Source organism: Aythya ferina (genome assembly GCF_964211825.1).
Source record: "Aythya ferina genome assembly, chromosome: 15".
Lineage (NCBI taxonomy): Eukaryota > Metazoa > Chordata > Aves > Anseriformes > Anatidae > Aythya > Aythya ferina.
This window is the reverse complement of record NC_140314.1, coordinates 9,064,628-9,086,113: the sequence shown is the minus strand read 5'-3', so window position 1 is coordinate 9,086,113 and position 21,486 is coordinate 9,064,628. Positions and strand designations below refer to the sequence as shown.

The window sequence follows — 21,486 nt, the reverse complement described above, 5'->3', positions numbered from 1 at the left end:
AAACGGTAGCTTGTTATTCCCTGTAATTCACTTTCCTGGTGAGGAGTGCTACACTGATGATAAAAAGTAGAGTAATGTAAAACCACAGAGGAGAAGGTGATGGGACTTTGAATCAAGTAAGATAAATTGTTGAAGAATAAACAATTGAAGGTGTAGTGTAATTACAGACTAGATGCAGTAGATGTATCCAGTTACCCTGTTGTGGTGTTGTGATCACCCTAAACGCCGTCTTGTAGTGCTGTGGCCATGACCTGAGGCGTTCTCAACTGCTCTTCATTCCCGCGGAACGAATTAAACCGCAGAGCCAAATGGGATCAGTCGCTTACAGATAGGGCCCGAAACAACCACAGGATTTGTTGAGTATGCCGTAGTCAGTTCTGCTTTAATGGATTCTTTGTAATAATGCTGTGGTATCTTGCAGTCATTCAAACTCTAAACAAGTGCCATTCAGCTGGAAAAATTCCAGGCATTTGTTTCTTCATGGTGGAAATTCTTGAAGGTTGTGCTTTGGTGTTGCGGCTGCTTTCAGAGCTTTGTGGTGGCTCTCAGCAGCTAGGTGAAGGCATGTGAAGTGCTCGTTTCCCTTGCTGTCAAAGTACTCTGATACCAGAACTGGGGGAAATAGGTTTCCTCTCAACACGGTGCACTTCAACAAAAAGTAAAAAGCTTTTTTTAGTGCTATAACTTAAATGACAGTGACTTACAGCTGCTGCTAAATTTTTTGAATATGTAATATTACAGCTATAAACCCTGGAAAATGTTATCTCATCAAAAATATATATGAGACCATTTCATTTTCATAGTGGAGTTGCTATAAATTAATATTCTTTGTAATCTTTGGGAAGGCGTTACTTCTCTGCCTACTGCACAGAGAGCTGATTGTTTTTCCAGGAAATAGTAAAGAGAGTGTTTGAGGGCTTTTTCCTTCCTTCAGACATCATTTATCAGATAATGGACTAGAGGCAGTTTACACATCTCACACTGGTTAGTCATATTGCAGTGTTTTTAGCTAGGTGTCCCTGCATAGGAACATATGAATTTTGTGGATTAATAGTTTTTATCCAGAGCTGCTTCACATTAAGCTTTCGCTTCCCATCTGCCATTCCCATCTGTAACACTGAAACCTTTACTACTTCTCTTCTGATAATAAAAGCTAATCCAGCCTTATAAGTCAGGAGAACACATTCTATATGTGGGGTTAATTCTGTATGATGAAGTCTAAATCTGTCTGGGGAGCAGTCTGTTATGTTCACAGGCTACATTACAATTACTGGGAACCCTTCATCCTTCAGAAGAGATGTCTAGAAGCAGATGTCAAGGATCATACTATATAAAGGCAGGGGGAGGGAAAAAAAAGTTCAGAACCATTCATTTTGGGAGAGAAGCAATTAAAATAAAACATATGCAAGCTAAGAAAATCTGGATATCCCTGTTACTGTATTTCATGCCTTAATCTTTAATTTTTGAAGCCCTGGTTGAGTCTGTAGATCCAGCACAAATGAAGTCCTAATCCATGTGCTTCTAGTTGTTACTGTGGAAGAAATCATTCACAAACACAGTCTGAGCATAAAGGCATCTCTAACAAAAATACTGTGTTTCCCTCTAGTAATGAGCTAATATGTTATTTATTGGCCTAAGTGAAATGTGTCATCCAACCTGGACTTTGCTCAGCCCTGCTTAGCATTCTCAATAGGAAAATGAGGGATAAAATGGCTGGGGACAGACCTCTACAAGTGATGCTTTGGGGTGGGAGGCTGTGTGACTTCCTTCTTTTGCTGTAACTCTTAGTGGTGGTGGTTGTTGTGTGGTTTGGGGTTCTTTTGTTGGGTTTTGGGGGTTGTGAGAGGCACATGCTTTCTCAAGATATCATCTCCCACAGCCATTACATTCATAAAGAAATAAACAAAACCAGCCCCTTCCTTTTTCTTATTGTTTTTATTTTAAGGGTATTTTTTCATGAGTTTTCTTTCGAGGAAAGGCTTTTTTTTTTCTTTTGAGAGTCTCTTTCAAAGCTCTGTGGGGAAGCTATCGATGTCTTTAACCTCTTATTTTATATGCGTATCTATTTGCATTATTTATTGTCTTTGACAAACAACATCAGGTAGTCAACCTTATGTTCAGGGACTGAAATTTCACTCCCAACAAGGTGAACTCTGGTAGAGCATCTACTGATGCTGAATGTTTAACGTGCTTTGCAGGAGTCCTTGGATAATGTGGCAGGTGAAGTATTGTACCACTTAAATTAGGAAGTTTAATGAGATCATTTAACAGTGAATGTCATGTCAGTGCTTACCTGGCCACAAAGCTTGTAGAAAGAATAAACATAATGAAACATTTGAACTGTTTATAATTTACAATAAATGACTGAATCTCAGTCACCAAAGGGATCACCAGATCTAATTGCCAGTTAATATTCTGCCTTTAATAAAGGTCAAGCAAAATTATTAACAGAAGCCTGTGGAGTGCTTCAAAATAGCGAGAAAATAGAGTGGCGTATTGATGGAGCTAGGAATGCAGATACTGCTGATACTCAGTTATGAGCTATACATAACAAAAGAAACCCAGTGAAACTACTTGTGTTTTGGTAGTTGGTACTATGAAGATGAGCCCATTTTAGGATGAAGATTTTATACAAATACCTTCCACAAAAGCCTGCAATGTGAAGACTCAGACAAATGAGACAGTCAACAAAGTTTTTGGTCTGGAACTTAAATAAAATTTGTATTAAAATACAAATAGCATCTGTGGAAACTGCAGACTCTGGGGAGTAAATGGGATGATCTGACTGGGACTGGGACTTCCAGCAACAAGTGCCAAAGTTCGTGTAATTTATGCTGATCGTCTCTGTCAGTCAGAATTGTATGCAAAAGTTGAGAAAAATCAGCTGGCAGAGAGCTCTGGACTGACCTGTTCTTTTGTTGTATTCTCCTCTGATCAACGGTCTAGGTAACTCTTAATGCTAAATAGCAGCATTCATCTAAAGATTTAACTGCTCCATAGAAACTCGAAGGATGCCCTTCGAAGCAGGTGGACCTTTTTCTCAGTGTTTGCAATCAGCCAGCAGCAGACAGGCAGCCTGGCTCTCAGTCCTTCATTTTCTCCAGCAGACCTGCACTCCTGACTCCTTAGGAGTGTTGTTAGCAAAGATAACCACCCGAAATCAACAGCTCTACTTGAATTCCTGCCAAATCTGAGCATGGCAGACAGCCTAGCAGAGATAAAGCTCTCCTTTCACTCACCTGTCTTCTTCCCAGCTTTCATCTCTAATAGCTTACGTTGCCAGGTCCTGCACAGGGGCCATATTAAGGACCAGAAATTGCTTCCTCTGGGTATCAAAAAAGGAAACCGAAGACAAAACAGCTGTGATGAAAAGAGGTAAAACTCTTCTCCTCTGTGAGCAGCGAGATGGAGGGAAGTGTTTGTTGGCAAGTACGTGTACATACATAACCAAGTAATGAGTCCTGACTGCGGGCCCTGGGCAGCAGATGGCTTGCCAGGAGTGAAAAGGTGGGAGCAGAGGGAATGGGTCTTTGGCCTTTTTGTTATTCTGGTGGCAGATGGAAATAATTGTAAGCAAAAGGTTTGAGAAAGAAATTACACCTTTTGGAAAAATGTTTGACCACTTTTTTGAGTACTTTTTCAGGTAATGGGACCACTGAGAGAACCACAACTCCCTTACTGCAGCCAGTGGCCCCCAGATTCATCCCCTGTAAAAAGAGGGTGACTGCCACTCTATATAGACTATGTCGGAGATAATTTTTGCTGTGTGTGCCGAATTTCCCATGACCTGCTCACATTTCATGTGGGCATTTGACTGAAAATTTGAAGCAGATGGCTGGGATAGAAAAAGTGCGAGAATACAGTTTGTATTGGAGCAAACTAGACTTGAGCTCTCCATCCACTTGTACAAAACTTCTCAGCTCTTGCAAGATGTGGACTTGAAATGCAATACTGAAACACAGGAGAAATCTCTTGGTAGAACTGAGCCCTTATGTAGAGCACTGTTGCTTTATGAGAAATGCCTGAGGCCCAGCTGTGTCCTCTCGTTGGTTATGAAATTACAAATCCCAAAGCCAGCAGGGCTGATGGAAGCTGTGTAATGGCAATGCGATCACCAAAGACACTGGCTGAGAAGGCACTTATGCGCGCGCTCTCTCTCTGTCTCTCTCTCTCTCTCAACTTCTCATCATTTTGCCTTGACATAGTTTAACAGTTGTGTCTTGCTGAGGTTCAGACTTCATAGCCATCTCCTCAATCCGTCCTGGTAGCACGTAAGCTCTTGCTAGACGTGAGAGCCTGTGCAAAGGCTGCTGATGTTCCAGGACTGGATTTGACCTTGCACCCCCCCACAAAGCCACCCGTTGTAATGCTTCTGCGAAATTCGTGCCTTGCTGCTAGAATAATGAATCAGGCACAAGGAAAATAATGCAGCTTACTTTAAAGTGTGTTTCGAATGTGATCCTGAACTGAAACACTGGTAAATCCTATCTATACATCTCGATGGGAGTACAGAGCAGGGAGCTTTTGCAGTACCACATCTGTTAAGATGCCAGTGTCTGAGGTTTTTATCTCGGTATTGTAGCTGACATTGTATGCAGTTTTGTTTGCTCAGAATATCTTTATCTGGCAAGCCAGACGTCAATCCACTCTTAATGCTTCGCAGGGAATCTCTTTTCCTTTCCAGAAAGGAACTTTATCAGTGTTTTCCTTGAATCTGCATTCTCTTAGAATTTCAGATGCACTTCTTCCTTAAATCCCTCAAATAACCTTTTCTCCCTCTCCTTCCTTACTTTGCCAGCAAATTTGAGATTTCTGTATATATTTTTGAGGTTATCTTTTAGGTCTGTTAGCCCACTTCTGTTTTACAGCTGAATTATCCAGTGGCTGGCAAAAAAGTGGTTTTGCACAGATTGTTCACAAAGGGTGGGGTGAAATGTTGAAATTATCGTGGCTTAAAACATTTATTTTATTTATTCTTATGATAACTTATTTTTTTCAACCTGGCAAATGTGATAGGAGACCCACCCTTTCTATGTGCAGCCACAGCAGCTGAGGCTGATCATTCCCCAGCTCTCCTCTTGGGTTTAAGGCAATAAAGCAGCTTTTGTTTCAGAGAATTGTGACATTGCAGCTCTTTGTAACTCTGTGCGTATTTAGCACTTCTGAAATGTTCTCCGTAGCAGCCTTAGTCTGGCAACAAAAATAAATGCACCCCAAACTGGAGGCTAGTCTAGCTGCCCAGGCACCTCTGCAGTGCCTACAGATTAAAGCTGTATCAATGAAGCATGTTTGCAGAATAGCGGCATTACTCAAAGTACCCTTGTACTTGGCAGCACGTTATCTTGTTGATTCCAGTGCTAAACACCCATGCCTTATCTCCCTCTGTGTGAGCTGAAGCATCCAAGCCAGTGTTCCGGACGCCTTGGAGGACAGCTTGGCAGAGGAAAGCCCCAGATGCCCGGCTTTGCAGTTTGACGGGCACAGCAGCTCGCTGCTCTGCCTGCCTGGTGGCCTTCTCTCTGGCTGCTCACGGGAAGGTTTGCCAGTGCAGAGCCAAAGGGTTTTCAGCTGTTTGCCATTTGCTTTCTGGATGCAATTTGTTTTTTACTCATGGCTGGGGGGGGGGGGGGGGGGGAGAACAAATGCATTTCATAAAAGAATTAAGTGCAAGTCTTAACTGGATACCATCCAGCCTTACCTATAAACAATGACACAAACGTGATAATGTGCAGCATCGGTTCCTAAGCAACACAGTTTTGTCTTCAGGATGCTGGAATTGCATCTAGAATAGTGTGTCAGTAAGGAAAGCTGACCTGTTGGGGCTGAGGTGGGCACTGAGCAGTAGGAGGGTTGCCAGCTCAGCCACTTCTCCTTCACAGCTTCAGGGCTATTTATGAAACCTGCATTTCACTTGGAGCTTGTCTTTTTGGAGAAATAGGCAGGGGTAATCAAGTCCAAAAAAGGGTTCTTAGCGCAGAATGGCTCTTGTACTTTAAATCCATAATTAACAAAATTCCTCATTAGCTGGCCTGTACTGGCAAGTCTTTCCTGTGGTCTTTGGCTGCCCATTGTGTGTCCCACGGCAAGAAGCTCTGGCAAGGTTTGTGGCTGGAAGTGAACATTGGTCCCTAGGGGTTCCCAGGCATGACTCTGTCTACTGCGTGCTCCCCTACAGCTTTTCTTCAAGCAGCTTGTACTCTGGGTGTATTGTGAGGTGGGCAAAAGAAGCTGCAGAGAAACAGGTCCTTGTGGTGTTTACCTGGGCTTTGAGAGCAGAAACTTTAATCTCTCTTCAGCTGTTTTATAGAATAGTCAGGAAAATCATTATCAAATTCCAAATGCTAAAACTGCGTGAAAAAGGGAAACATTCCTATTATAGCATTGCATTTTAAATGTGCTCTCCCTTCGTAACCCTGCAGAATTCTCTCAGGAAATTAAAAATCTGTTGAAATTGCCATTAAGATGCTTTTTTTGTTTAGATTTCAGGATGCCACTCACAATAAAACAGCTGCAAAATAATATCTGGTGGCAGTTCAAAGTGAAGATGAAACAACAACATGTGTCATTATACCTTTCCCAAGTCACTCTTAAACAGTTGCCAGCCACAAGACCATTAAAGGGTGAGCAAAAGGGTTGTTCTGGTTCAGTCTTTCAGAGGCAATGCTGAAATAGAAAGGAGAGAAATACGTAAACTGTTTTCCACTAAAATAGGGCTTAAAATGTTGAAGAGTTGACTGGTAATTTATGTTAATGATTTTTCAGCCAATTTATACATAAATTCTGGTCTTGTAATATTATGTGCTTTGACATTTTGTATATGGGATCACTGCATGTGAATGAGCTGAAGGGCTGATTTGAAGGAAATAGTTTGCAACAGAATTAAAGCTGCTTTGGAGCAATGGATCATTTGGGATGTGCTGCAGGATGTGGTTCTTTCTCCCAAGATAGTATTTTGGTGGTGTTGTTGTTGTTGTGCTAGCTAGTCAGAACTTTAAGTTTTAAGATATCGTGGAAGCTTTGGCCTGACATTGTGTATTACAGAAATTCAAGACCTATTAAAACCTTTATCTGTGCAATCCCAGGTAGAATTAATGGCTAGTTGGCTTTTACAGTCACAACTTGTTGCATTTGAATATTTCATTTCTGCTTACCCTGCACAGCACTGTAGTCACGATGCGTTTATAGGATACTTCTCACTCTGTATATACATGTGGCAAGGTGGTGCTGGAGGCAACTGACTACATCTGTGGCTGCACCTCTCTAATTCCAGGCTGATCTGAGGGGAGAAGACCCTAAATGAGTTCACTATAGCACACATCCCTCTCTGCTGCACACGGGTCAGCTATACCCATAATTTAACATGACTTGACCAACCAGCTGTAGGCATCTCTAACCTTTCATTGGGGTAATTGCACTCATTGCCAAATTAGGAACTGTTTTGGGGCTGAGTCTTTTGCAAATGCAGAGTCAATCTTCATCTAAAAGTCTGCTGCCCCGAAGTAATTGTTAGCAAGTAATACTGCAACAGAGAACCTCCAGCTTTGGGAACCATTGCAGCCCGGGCATTGCTCCGGCTCACCTCCCATCCACCAGGCTGCAGGGCTCAGCAGGGTGAGGAGATCAGCAGGTGACAGGTTACCTAACTCAAAGTCACATCCATTTTATGGTCTTTTCTTGGGTTGAAGTGAACCATTGGTTCTCTCCTGACCTCGTTATTAAATAAGCCTATATTGGTTGCACTCTGAGCACAGCAGTGAGTGGGAATACCAGCTCCTCACCTCCCAGTTGTCTTCTTTTCAGCCCCAGTTACATCAGCGGGATATATCAACTTATGGATCCACACATTGCCCTTGACGTTTTCATGCTCAGAGCTCCTGTCTGCTGCCTCTTTGTGCCCATCATCCCAGTGCTGCAGTCTTCCCTGACTGACTCCAGAGCAGTCCCAACAAAGAGTAGGGCAGGTCACCCGCTGGCCCAAATTGTCAAAATAAGATTATTGCTCAACCCAAATAAAGGTAACAAAACATGACCTTCTGTTGTTAAAACCAATTAAGTTTCCTTCCATCAACTCTCAGTTCATTATCCCTTTCACCCCCCAGGCCCTGTTCCTCCATCTTTTCAGGCTTGGTGCAGAATTAATGTTAAATCCCATTAGCCTGACCCCATTTTCCCCGTTTTGCCTTGTGGTGCTTTGAGTTGATGCGCTCTGACAGGTTGGTTCAGCAGCTCGGGGATCAAAGGGAGCGGCAGGCCCACGAGGAGCTTGGGGAAGGTGCTGGTCTGCTGGAATTCACGTCACTTTTAAAGGTTTCTGCAAGGGCCTCAGCAGCAGGGGCTCACCGGGAAGAGGATGGGCTCTCAGCTGCAACTCATGGGCAAGTAGCTGCCTCCGATGCTAGTGTCCCACCGCCCATTTATTGAGATAACTCTAGTTAGGAGATGGGACTTGTCATGGGAAGGGTGTCTCTTCCCTCCTGCCTTTTCAGTGAAAAAGTGAGGGATGAAAAAAACATTGCTGTGTCTAAATTGATCTCTCCCACTGCATCAGAAGGGAAGGGGAGGCCATCTGCTCGCAGAGCTATCTAGGACTACGTTGGCCGTTTTTTCTAGGTTTGTGGTGCAAATGAAAAAAGGAGGTAGGCAGCATCCAACATAAAGATTGAGTGACAAAGCTGTGCTGTGGCCTCTCAGAGGGGGTGTTCCTGCTCCCATTCCCAGCAGTGGGACAGTGGTCTCAGGTTTGCTGTGCTCCTGAGCTCAGTGTGAGCGCTTGGAGTCTCTCTCGATGTGATGGATGGCAGCAGTGAACGTGTCTGGTGAGCTTTGCAGAAGATGCTGGACCTTTGCATCTTGTAGCACACAAAGTTACACACAGCCCTTGGTATGGACATGATGTAGAGCTTCTGGCACTCAGCCTGGTTCCGCTTGATGTCTGTCCATGTGTCACCTTCACATTATCCTTCTGTGTGTGATGCTGGGGATCCCAGCCCCTAGGTAAGACGTCCCAGGACAGCCTCCAGGTTGGAGTGCCATGGGCAGAGAGGTCTCTGTTCCAACATCAGCCTACTTCACACAAGATACTCTCAAAACCTCTTCCACCCTCTTCCTTGGAAGAAAGTGAGCATTTTCTATTATAATCACCCAACCTGGTGAGCAAGTCGTTTTCTCTCACTGACTTGTACAAATAAAATTTCAGTTGGGCGAGAGAATATATAAATTAGGTGGGAAAGTGAATGGTTGCTTTGAATTTATGCTCCTATTTAAATTATTCTCTTTTATGCCAAGCTGTTTGGTAATTTAATTTTGGAGATGGTGAAAAAAAATTGCTGAAAATAAAATACGCAAGATAAAATATACACAGCACAAACAAAAAGATCCCACTCAGCCCAATATCTAGATTTAAAAAAACAAAACAAAACAAAACAAAACACACAAAGTCTCACTAATTTGAGTAATGGACTTGTTGATCATTTCTGCCTCTTCCTCCAGTCGCTCATTTAATCAGTGATTATTGTTTTCATCAAAATGGGATGTTTCGTGTAGGCAGAGGAGGTTCTGCATGAATATGCAGCAGCAACGGAACACTGAAAGAACGCAGAGCAGGGAGCAGCGTTCTGTACTAAATAAAATCCCCGTACTTTGATAAACCTAAATATCTATCACGTTATCGTGCTTGGTTTTAATATTAAACCCTTGGCTTAGGGGCAAGCATTTTGGTTTAGTGTGTGTGGTTTTGTTTGGTTTTGTTGCTTTTGTTTGTTTTTTTAGATATTTTTCAGCAGATAAATTAAGCAGGCTTAGTTCTCTTTGTGACTTAAGCATAGGACAGTGTCTGTTTTAACTCTTTGTGTTGCTGCATCCTTACCAGGTGTATTCTGGAATCGATAGGAGGCTGGCCGGTGTTTTTGATCTATCGGGAGTGTGTTTGTTGGCTTGTTAAATGAGATAGTTGTCTGTATTGATCTCTGCATTGATGCAGTTAGTAATGGAATGGCTTATTGTAATGCTGGGTAAAGGCAACTTTCTGAAAAATGGTGTCTTAACAAATATACCTCAGCAACTGTTAGATGTTGTGTAGTGACCGGCAGCAATTCTATTTCATCACTCCTACACGTTAACGAATAAGGCTTCTGGGGAAAAAAAAATTAAAAAAATAGGGTGCTCAAGAACTTTTCCTATGGAGCATGACGTGCTATGAAATACATGAGGAAGGAAGAAAAGAGCAGCCGTCAGAATGGCAGGAGGACAGTGCTAATTTTAGGCTATTAACATGCCATGCACATATGGAAACAACATGCCTCCACTTCTTGAGCAGTGTGGCATCTGAACTGGGAGTCACTGCAGATGTCTGTTAGGATTTCCCATAGCCCGTCCCCAGCAGACGGAGCCAGATCCCTGGTCGTGCCTGTGCCGGCGCAAATCGAGTGCATGGCGCTGGTCTGGGAGCATCATGGATATGTAAACAGAGTGAAAGTTAGTCTCTTGCATTTATCAGCTGAAAAGAGGATAAAAGTATGTCTTTCAGAATGTAGCTGGTATAAGAATAGGCAGAAAGTGCATTTACCAGTAGTTCTCTTATTCCACAAGCTGCTTTTTCCAGTGGATAAAAAACCTTATTGTCATACAAGTTGATAAATAGGAACAAGCTGAAGAGAGAAAATACACCCCAGGCATTGTGTTCTATTTCCTTTCTTTTGCAGGGTTAAAATTAAGTAAATAGCATCATTAAAGTTAGAAGTTCTGGGCATGAATCCTTTTTAAACATAAGTCTCAATGTATATAGTGATGTGGCTTGAAGCTTTTGAGTTAGCCTGTTCAGGTGCAGTGCTGCTTCCTGCTCTCTGTCTGTCAAGAAGATCCTTTACGTCAATGCTCTGCTTTCTTCTAGATGGAAATGTAAAATACAGTAGACCTTTGACAGTATAATATTAAAATAGCCTTTGTGCACTGAAATTTCAGCAGATAGTTGATGTGCATTAGCTTCACATGCTGCATTCAATCACTTCATAGAGTCTTAACAGAAAAAGGTTAAACACTTTCAGGTTTGGACACATCGATGTTATCTAGCTAACCAGGACCATTTTACCCTGAAAATTACAAATGTTGTTTGCATTCATCATACCCACTGCCAGCTTGGAAAGCTGCTGACTAAAGTGCTAATGGCAGCTAAGGTTTAAAGGCCAGCTAAAAAGGTTTGGGACATTGGCCCTGTTACTCATGATCTAAACCTGGCAGGCTGGAGGACGTCGGGTCTTCTCTGCTGTGGCAGAAAGCACCCAAACACATGTGTGGTGTGTCCCTTCCATGCCACGCATGTCCCCTCCCTGTCCAAGCCACATGGAGACATCTGGCTTTTGGACCTCTGTGCCCTCACATGGTCTGCAGGCATCATTTTGGCACACGGGGTTACAGGGCTGCTTCTGTCATTTGTCCTAGCCATGTCTCTTCTTCCCCAGGCTGCCTTCCCCCTGCCAAGTGGGTATGTCGAATGGACGTGCACATCCTGTCTGGAATATTTGCATGCTGCTTTGTCTGTGAAAATAATTACTCTATTTCTATTGAGTCCCAGGGATTTGAGGCTGGAGACAGAAGTGACAAGTGGAAATCATACAACTGTGAAAACAAAATGTCACTGGAGAGTTAAGGAGTGTTTCTGCATCTCAGTCTGGAAATGAGTAAAGCTTTTAGAAGAGAGGTGCCTTCACTGCAGGCAGCCGCACAGCTTATTGGGGATGCAAATAGTTGCAGATCTTTTGTCTGAAGATGCCCCAAATATTCCTGTTCGTCCATCTTTCCCTCTTATACATGCAGCATGCTCACAAAACTTTCTGCAGAGCAATGCATAAATCATTCCACACCCACAAACAGAAATGTTTGCATGTGAATGTGAAATGCCAAAAGGAAATCTGCTTACTCAAGGTTTGCACTGTAGTGTGGGAGAGCCAACTCATGCTCGGAGATGGGTTAATGCTGAGGAGGAATCAAAACTGGGGGTTACTTATCCAAAACCACTAAACCCTTTGGCTTAGGCTGTGTTGGAAGTGTGTAAGCCCCTTACTGCAGTATTTTTCTCTGTACCAGGCTGCATTATTTTACTTTCCAAATAGGAATTAAGGGAATGCCAGTGGGGCTTGATAAACAGTTTTTGCCAGCACTGATAAAAATGTTTGAGCTTTCTTCCGTACATTCAGTTCCACTGAGCTGACATCTCTTCTGAATGCGGTGAGAAAGGAATTTTGCTTTGCTGCAGTATATACCTTTAACAAGGTTTCTAGTCCTTATCTAAGGTAGACACATGTCTCTGCATTTACTTAAAAATATTTGTAGGAAATATGCAATTATCAGCCTTTTTAGCAAAGGCTATCTGGAAGGCACTCAAGCTCTGGGCGAGAAGGACGGGAAAAAAAAAAAGATAGTAGTGGTGATGTGCTGATCGTTCGTAAACTCAAATAGAGAAGTACGTAGAGCGTGCACCAACATCAGGTGGTTCAAGAAAGCCTTTGTCCTGCATGTAGTTAGTTGATGTTCTTTGATGGTCTTGCATGTGTGCCTGGGTCTGTGCAGTTGCACGTTTTGAAGGAACTTGGGAAGCTTTTGTTATGCAAGTGCTTTTTCATTGCATTCATTGTTAAACACATGTATTATCTAGGCTTACAGATCATATAGAATCAAATTTATGAAAGGAAATCAGTATTTTAAGTAATGCATCTCAAAATTTTGACATAAAGCATGTAGGTTGCTTTAAAATTGATGAAAATGGCTACACATCACACATCATTACAGGTTAATCTTTTCCCTATTTTTATATTTTTTGTTGCAGTGGTAAGGGTGCTCAGAAAATGTCATTTTAAAACTAATGTTTTGAAAACATTAGTGAGTTAAATCTCAAACCACCAGCAAGATGTGTGATGCTCCCATGGCAGAGATGGACAAACCGAGGTACAACTGGGCTGAGCTCCCTGGCAAAGCCTCCTTAATAAACACACTAAGAGATCTTAGATGAATTCAAGCACAACTCTTAACTGTTAATTGTGAGCGTAGTCACTGCACGTGCTGCTTCCTAACAAACAGACATGCAGACCCTTACCCAGGAGGCGGTTCATGGGAATACAGCATGAAGCTGCATCGTTTCAGAAGAGTTATGAGTGTGCTACAGGGAAGCACGTGCTGTTAAATGCCTTCCTGGATCAGACTCGCAGCTAACGTGCTGTAATATGGTGTGGTTGATAAGATCCTCTATAATTTAAGCACTTCTGATGAAACTGCGCTATAAAATAATCGGAAATTGAGTAGATTACTTTAAACTTAGCAAGTAGCGAAAGGAAGTCAAAAGCAACAAGTTAAAAAGTTTTAATGAGTACATGCGGTGAGTGTTTTATTATCGTAAAAGCCCAAGGGTTTATTAGCTGATACAGGGCTGGCGTTTTTCATTAGCCACAGGCATTTCAAGGTTTCATGGGATATAGCTGGAAAACATTCCAAACAAATGAATATTCTATTTTAAAGGAATAATGAGACGTTGAGGGTTTTTATAAACTCCAAAGTTTGCTAAGCCAATATCTCTAATTAGATGAAGGAACTCTCTATAGATGCTTTGCATCAGCGACTGTGCACACAGCGAATGTTTTAAGCATTTACATATCAAATACTGCTGGCAGCGTTTTGGCTGCGGTCCAGGGCTGGAGATAGTTTTAATCACATTTGTTCATTAATCCTTGGTGGAATTCTCTTATATATGGTCTCTTCAGAATTTTCATTTAAGCGTGTGCTGCCTGTCAGCAGTAGGCTTATTTATTTATTTCATGAATGACATCTGAAGCACTGGATTCCTATAAAATGGGTTGTGGAGTGTCTCAGGAAGCAGACAATGGAGTTTTCTCCTTTTCTCTCCGTAGATCTCTTTTGTGCCCGAGCAGTTCTGTACTCACTAGGACGAGGTTCATTCAGCGGTGTGACATTTAAAGAGGACTTTCACTCTCCTGTGACTCTGTTAGTTCTTTTCTGTTCCTTAGGAGGCAGACAGGGGTTGAATGGGAAGCAGTAATCGAAAGTACAGCAGAGATGGTTGTATTGCTAATAAAACATCCGAGAGTCGCACAACACCGGCAGAGCTGCGCTGCGAGGGGCTGCGCCCTGCGGGGTGACAGAGCAGCACCTGGGGCATCCAAACTCCTGCTTTGGGAGCCTGGGGCATTACACCCTGACCCTGATGGGCAGCTGGACTCCACCACAGCTGTGGGCTCTGCTCACAGGGGCCACTGCAGCCCCCTGCTGCCAAACCCTTGACGCATAAGCCCAATCCCAAATAACCCCAATACAGAGGCACATGTGTGTTATTTCCCTGCCCAGGTGGCAGTGTTTAGCCCTGCAGTGCTGTGGCCAGCTGGCTGCACGGGCAGTACTTCTCCGTTAGCCTGTACCTCTCTTAAACCTGGCTTGAAAGATAAAACAAACGATTTAAGACAACTGCTGTTAAAGCAAAGGCATTAAGTCACCTGCAGCCTTCCATGTGCAGTTGGCCTCTAAAACCCTGTCTGTCGCTCTCGTTTTTATGCTGTTCTATGAATGACTGCTCTTAGGGGAATCAGCTTCTCTGAGCAAATGCTAATATTTATTCTGTGATGGATAGCGAGGGCTAAATATAGCCTTTTCTTTGTGATTTCAGACAGCAGAGCCTTTTCTCCTTGCCACGGCCTCATCCCAAGTACATACGGGTCATGCTCCTGGGGCAGTGGCGGGGCTCTCACACTGCCTCCTGGGGCGAGGGATGGAGGTGACAGCACCAACACGATGGCCAGGCTGGGTATCTGGGGTCACAAAACCAAATCCTGCAGTGGGAGGTGTTTTACTGCATTGTTCTGCTTGCATCCTTGTGGTTTTATCCTCTTGCTGTAAGCATTTCCTTCTGGAAGAGGTCTTGTAGGTTTTTGCTTTTTTTTGGCAGAACCGTTCCATTGTTGTATTTTTTTGTTAGTTTGCCTGGGTTTACCCTCTCCTTCCTCTGTGCCCTGTGGTGGTGCAGGGCTGCAGAGCCAGCCTGAGCAAAGGGAGAGGGCAGCAGGGCAGGGCTCACCCCAGCCAGGGCAGTCCCGGGGCAGGGATGGCCCAAAAGGAACTCGCCTCCTGCCACTGGCCTCTTGGCCGCAACGGCATGTCCTAATGATTCACAGCGATGCGTTAGGTACAGTTAAATTCATCACTTACTCAAATCAATGGGCTTGATCACAATTATTAAAATTTATTGAGAAGAGTGCAGCAAAACCAAATGTGATCGGCCCTTCTACTTTGAGGCTTGTGTGCGTGTCTACATGTTGAGGACAGAACAGTTCAGCTGGGAGGGACCTACAGGGAACAAGTCCAGCTGCCTGACCACTTCAGGGATGACCAAACATTAAAGTTCGTTATCGAGGGCGTTAGCCAAATGCCTCGTGAACTCTGACAGGCTTGACTTCTGGTTGTGTGTTTGCCTCCATCATCCTTCATCTGTTTCATAGGGTCCTCATTGCTGCTTCACACAAAGTTGGCCTTCTTGCCCCACTCCTATCCATGCCCTCTCCCCTTTTTTTGTTTGTTACTCTGGTTTCTGGCTGTTCAGCTGCCTTTGTGACACCAACCCAGCTCTCAGCATCACGGCACAACATAAGGTAAATACATGACAGAAATCTTAGAGTTAAGATTTAGGCAGCATTGCCAGCAGCACCATAAATGTGTGTTCAGTGGCAAGGGTTTCTAGGTGCACTGGTTGCTGCAGCTAATTATGCACTTACATAATATTTTGCACTTGCTGTGACCGGGATGTGACTTGTCCCAGTCTCGGCACGCTTAGGCTCATTTTGCAGGAACTGTGTCCACAGTCGGGGTAATTAAAAGTTCCTTTGCTCCCGTGTGTGTAGCAATAAAAAGGGCATTGATATTTTTTTTTACCTGCCAGATTGGAAAATGTGTAAGAGATAAAATCTCTGGAAAGTCTCCACATTGACTTCTTCCACACGTTAACGTTACATCAGGGACAAAAGCATTACCAGCCAAAATCACAATTCAGACAAAATTGCTGCTTGGGGAGAGGAGTTGCAAAGATACCAGTGCTTGCAGCAGGCTTTGCCCTTTGCATCTAGAGGAGTGTGGAGCTAGGACAGCAGGTCTGGTTTAAACAATTTTAAAGCTGCATTTTAATTTTCTTCTGCTAGCTTTTCCTATTCCAACATCGTAATTCACACATAACCACATCTGTGATTAAAGTGAGTTACAGCTGCCTGGAAGGGGTAGCGGTATGCACTTCTCAGTGCTGATGTTTGTGTGCATCAGCAGACACATAGGGGAAAAAAATAAATAGAAAATGATTCCAGAAGATGACATGGGACCTGGGACATCACCTGATGCTGAGCCTTGAAACTGTCTGTTACCTTTTCTCTCCTATTGCTCTGAAGGGTAAACCAGAGGTTGGGAATTTTACCTTCGTCCTTTTAGGTTATCCTTAATGTAATCAAACCAATTTAACAAGTCCTGAGTTTTAGGGCAGGGTGAGCATTTACGTTACAAAAGGCAAATAGGAACAGCCCTTTACGATGATGCAGCCAAAACTCTTTCAAGGTTCAAGTGCACTGGAAGATGGCTGTTTTCATTCTGCTGTCCTATTCCACCCATTTGTTACCCATTTCCATCTCCTTCCCCCTTAGAAACAGAAAACGGGGTGGGTTGCAGCCTTCTGGAAGGAGCAGGTGGAGGCTGCTGCTTCGGGGAGCAGCTCTGAACACGATCTTGCACCAAGTTCAGCTGGTGCCCCTTCTGCTCAGCATCTCGAGATGTGCCTTCCTCTCTGTTGAGGACTGTGATCTTATTTAGTCTTTAATGATCTTTTAATATTTTTCTTAATCTTTTTCCCACAACCACACCAGGTCAGAAAACATTTGTGTGTGTGTGTGTTACACGAAGTACGAGGTGTGTTATAGGTGCCATGAATGTCATTAACAAATTCAAGTGAGGAACCTTCTCCTAGTGTCACCACTGCATTTCCAAAAGGGTTTGGTATAATCAATAACTTAGAGCTTAATTATTTCCCCTCTTATAGCAGTTATCTTAAAACACAGTGCAAGAGAGCTGGGTTCTGTGTGGACAGAATTGCAGTAGGGCTCTGGCTTGTGCAGTGGGAAGAGATCAGTGTGTAATTCATATTAATGACTGGGTGCTGCTTGCCCAGCTCCCATGCCCTGCAGTGTCACAAACGCACAAACCATTCCTGCTGGCTCGTTGGTGAGGCTGTTAATCTCCAGTTCAGCCTGGACAGATACTGCACAGAAACAGAGGTACAGAAGTTGCTCTTTTTTTCATCCAATTCCCACACAGAATCAAGCTAATTGTTCCCATATGTGTGTGCTGCCAAAAGTTTCTGAACATTGGATCCAACTTAGTTAAACTGTTAAGCAATTGTGTAAGTTTTGTCTTGTGAATAGTCCCATTGAAGTGGGTGCTGTCCTGTACATCCTTCAAGCTGCCCATGCGTTAAAGTACCTTGCTGAATCCATGTTACCCTTCGCTATCTTCCAAAAGTAACATTTGCTTGTTTTTCTTTTTCTCAGAATCTCCAAACACTTTCTTAATCTATTTTTACAGCTGTAAACCAAGGGGATCTCTGCTCTTTGCTTGGATTAGTCACCAGGGCTTGGTGGATTTGTTTGAAGCCAGCGAGGCCAGCACTGCCTTTTGTTCTCCACAGCACTGGGCTGTGGTGCTGCGTGGGGAGGTGCTCGTACCGTGTCCCGGGCAAAGCTGCCAGGGTCTCCAGACAATGCAAACACCACGTCAGTGTTTTTGCTGCCCGTTTTCCAGTTCAGCTCCCAGCATACACGCTGTGATCAGTGTTTTGATTTACTGCGATGCTAAGCCATGTATGTGCAGTTATTGAGTCCCAGGTGATGCTGCTTACACCCTGGGACACCTGAGTCCCAGGCCAGGGCTGCTCGTGAGAAAACGCTAGTGGTTGGCCTTGCTCTTCTTGGGTAATCTCTTCTGAGCTCCATTCTTGCTGTAGGTCTCACTGTTACCTTTCTTGGTCCTCCAGCCCTTGGTCCTGACCCTAGGCTGAGCCCCAGGCTGGGAGCTCAGCCACGGTCCCAGGTCAGGCAGTGCCGGGGCCAGGTCATGGGCAGCCCTGAGGCTGCTTTGTGTGAGGCCATCCATCCCCTGAGCCTTACCCCACGGGAGAGGAGCAGAGGGACTTTGGTGAAGGTCTGGTGGAGATGGAGCCCACCATCCCAGCTGGACGACCTGTCCTTCTTCATCGGTGAAATCAAAAACGCCTTGTTTCCTCTGCAGTCTTTGCTTTTCTTCCTCTCACGGACACCCACCCACACGCAGTCTCTCTCCACACTTGGCATTCCTGGGAGGTTTGCTTTCCCCTTTCCTCTCCACGTGCTGCATGTCTGAAAACCAGCACATTTCCTCTCCCCTTCCTACTCTAACGTTCCCTCCCTGCTAACTGCACAGGTACTCAGCTGAGTAATTCTTCTCCCGGGTGCCTCGCCCTCCGAATTAGCGTAGTGACAGAAGGAAATAAAAGTGGGAGCTGTGCGAATGCGTTCATCACCTCCAGCCTCACGCACCGACTCCAGAAAGACTTCTTCCTACATCTGTATTCATGCTGCTACACACTAGGGACACTGATAGAAGTGTAATATGTATATTAGTGTGCATATTAGCATGAACTGCTCTCCCTTATCCCCGTGACTTTCTCATTTCCTCCTTAGGAAGGAAATACTGGGAATATGCTGTCCTTGTTACTTTTTGTTGTGCTGTGATGGTTAGTAAAGGCTTTTGTGCCAGGTTTACGCTCAGTGAATTATCCCTGAAATTTATGGAGCTCCAGCAGAATTTAATTTGGCATTGTGGAGTTGATGTTGCTCCCAGTGATGTGTTCGGCTGGAAATCTCGGCTTTCCATTGCCTCACTTAGATTAAAAATAGGCCCACGCCTTTAGTATTGCTCAACGCGTGCCAGAGGCATTGTCAGTAGCGAGTGCCAGCAGCACAGTGACGGCGCTGCCACCGTGCATGACGAAGGATGGCAGCAGCCTGTGCCAGGGGCGTTTAGGAAATATACCCCTGAAGGCAAAGTTTCCGAGGTGGTGAGGAGGATTTTAGCAGCCGCATTGGCATCTGTGGCGTGTTGAATACCTTTGATTTTCTTTTTAATATGGTGCGGTGGAATAATTTGGAGGTGGCACGCAGCATCCTCGTGGTGTCGGGGCCAGAAGAAGTGTTTTGAATGAAAGCTTAATAGAAATTCACTGCGCTCCCATGCTGAGCACAGAATTGGTTGACCGCATAAATCTGAATGTCAAATAGCTAGAATGTTTTACCAAGTGGAAATGTGGTGTTTTATTTCCATGTTGTCAACACACAAAAAGAAGCATACTTACATGACAAAGAGTAAAACTGTGTAAAGTTATTTTCTAAAAAATATTTTAATAAAAGTTAGAAGCATGATGCCACCATTGTTTTCAAGGAGTGGAAAGATGTCAGTTATTAATTATTTTGAGAGCTAAAACCCAGGTGGGCATTCATAAGAGGTATCTAAAAAGTGAGAACGATTAAAAAGCTTGCATAGCAGCCCGAGTCCAAGTATATTTGGTAGAGCACTGCTCAGCAGCACGCTGTAGGTAGGTGAGCAATCTATAAATGGTGTTTTATTGAGTGGTGTTCCTTCGGTTGATTTGATTTTTGTCCTGTAAGAAAATTGAGGCTCAAGCACTTCCAAACTTTGTTATATTTCTAAAGATCATCTTTATGTGCCAGCTTTTGCCTAGAAACTCACCCAAAGATGTCAGCCATTGAAACCATTTCATGTGGAAGCATTGCTAAGTAAATTCACTAAATGCCTATTCATCCCAGTAAGATGGAGAGTCACTGGAGCAGCAAATGTGAAAATCTGCACAGCTTACTATACAGAAAGCAGTTTTCTGGGGTAGCCAAATTGAGATGCAGAGCCTGACCCTGGCAGGTATTAAAGCTCAGATGAGTGAGTGTAGAAGGAGGGACTCAGGCTCCTGCAGCCTGGTCACACAGGCTGACTGATGGACAGACATTCCGTTTGGTCCAGCTAAAATCGATGGTTAACTTGCTTTTTACTCATCAGTTCAATAGTGACATGCTACCTGTGACGACAGAAGAATTTGGGCTTTTGAGAAGTGGAGAGAGGTTACCAGTCTGATAACATTTCCCAGTTGTTGCAGCCTGACCTCAGAAGTTAAATGCATTTTGTACAGAAATCTTGTTTAACTTGATTTTCTGTGTCTTATGCTAATAAAATGTTTTCAAGGTACTGTCTGTTGACAGCTGGCTTATCTTAGTTTTTTTTGCCATCAAGTCCATTACAGACCATTGCTTAAATGCTGTTGTATCTGTAACATTGTGTTTTTGAGTGTAACTCAGGAGATGAAGATCTTTTTAATATGATTTATTCTTTTTTTCCTAAATATGCTGACCTAGAGAAACAGAGAACAGTTTTGCTGCATTGTTGAAGAAGTAACAGACCACAAAAGCTGCCAAGCATAAATACATTCTTGGACATGTTGGCTGAAATTCTGAAAATACAGTGTCAAGTTCCCAGTCATATTAATTGGAATTAACCTTCTAAATAACTTTGTTCCTATTAATTTTATTGGGATTTTCACATCTAAATTCTCTTGCTTTATGCAGTTCAACCCTGGCCTCTTCTCTGTTACAAGGACTAAAGCAACCAAAATGCCATTAGATACTTAACCAAATTCCTCAGGAAAGATCTAGCAAAGTATATAAAACAGGGCTGTCAGTCCAGTCATCTCGCAGCTGGCTTTTCCTACTTTAAAAGTGCTGAACAGTATTACTTAGTACATACTCTGTTACAATGCTGAAAACATCTGCCAAAATTTTATATGAATTTCTTTAAGACATAATAAAGCCATACTTCTTTCCAAGCACATGTTTCTGGGTACAGGGAGAAAGTGGAGTTTAGCAACAGGATGGAAGTGTTTCAGCAACTGCTTCCTTCTGCAGATGGTCTCCAAATGAGAATAAGAAGTGCATAAATTATTGTAAAGATAGTACTTTTCACTATGTAATTTGTACATCTTTTGTTCTTTCTCTCCCAGGACAAATGACCAGCTAGTAGCATTCCTGTCCAGATACCGTGATATGAACTTCTTGAAGTCACACGGCAGGGACAATGCAAGGTAAGCTGGCCCGTTCCTCTGCTATTTATTTTCTTTCCTCCTGCATCACTGGGAGTTTTTGCACAGCAACTGCTCTTCAGTGTCACCTAAGTTAAGAAATCCCTGCTCCAGCAAAGAGAAGCAGACCTGCTTCTGAGAACAGTTGTTGGTCCGGAGTGGCTCCTCCTGACGGTCAGCTTGTAAAGATGCTTTTGTGGAGAGGGAGACGGGAAGCAGGCTGGGCTTGCTCCCTGCTCAGGGTCTGTCACAGGTGGCAGTTTCAGGAGCTGTACTTGGGGAGG

At 43.6% G+C, this 21,486-nt stretch overlaps 1 protein-coding gene across 2 annotated transcripts in view; it reads left to right on the top strand.

Annotated features, from left to right (window-relative positions):
• The window catches only part of XYLT1 (xylosyltransferase 1), a 183,701-nt gene that overhangs the window by 124,383 nt on the left and 37,832 nt on the right, over positions 1–21,486 (top strand). For both annotated transcript variants that reach the window (XM_084536741.1, XM_084536742.1), the window contains exon 5: positions 21,125–21,205. In XM_084536741.1, the coding sequence (XP_084392867.1) occupies positions 21,125–21,205 (81 nt within the window). The remainder of the gene's footprint in view (positions 1–21,124; positions 21,206–21,486) is intronic.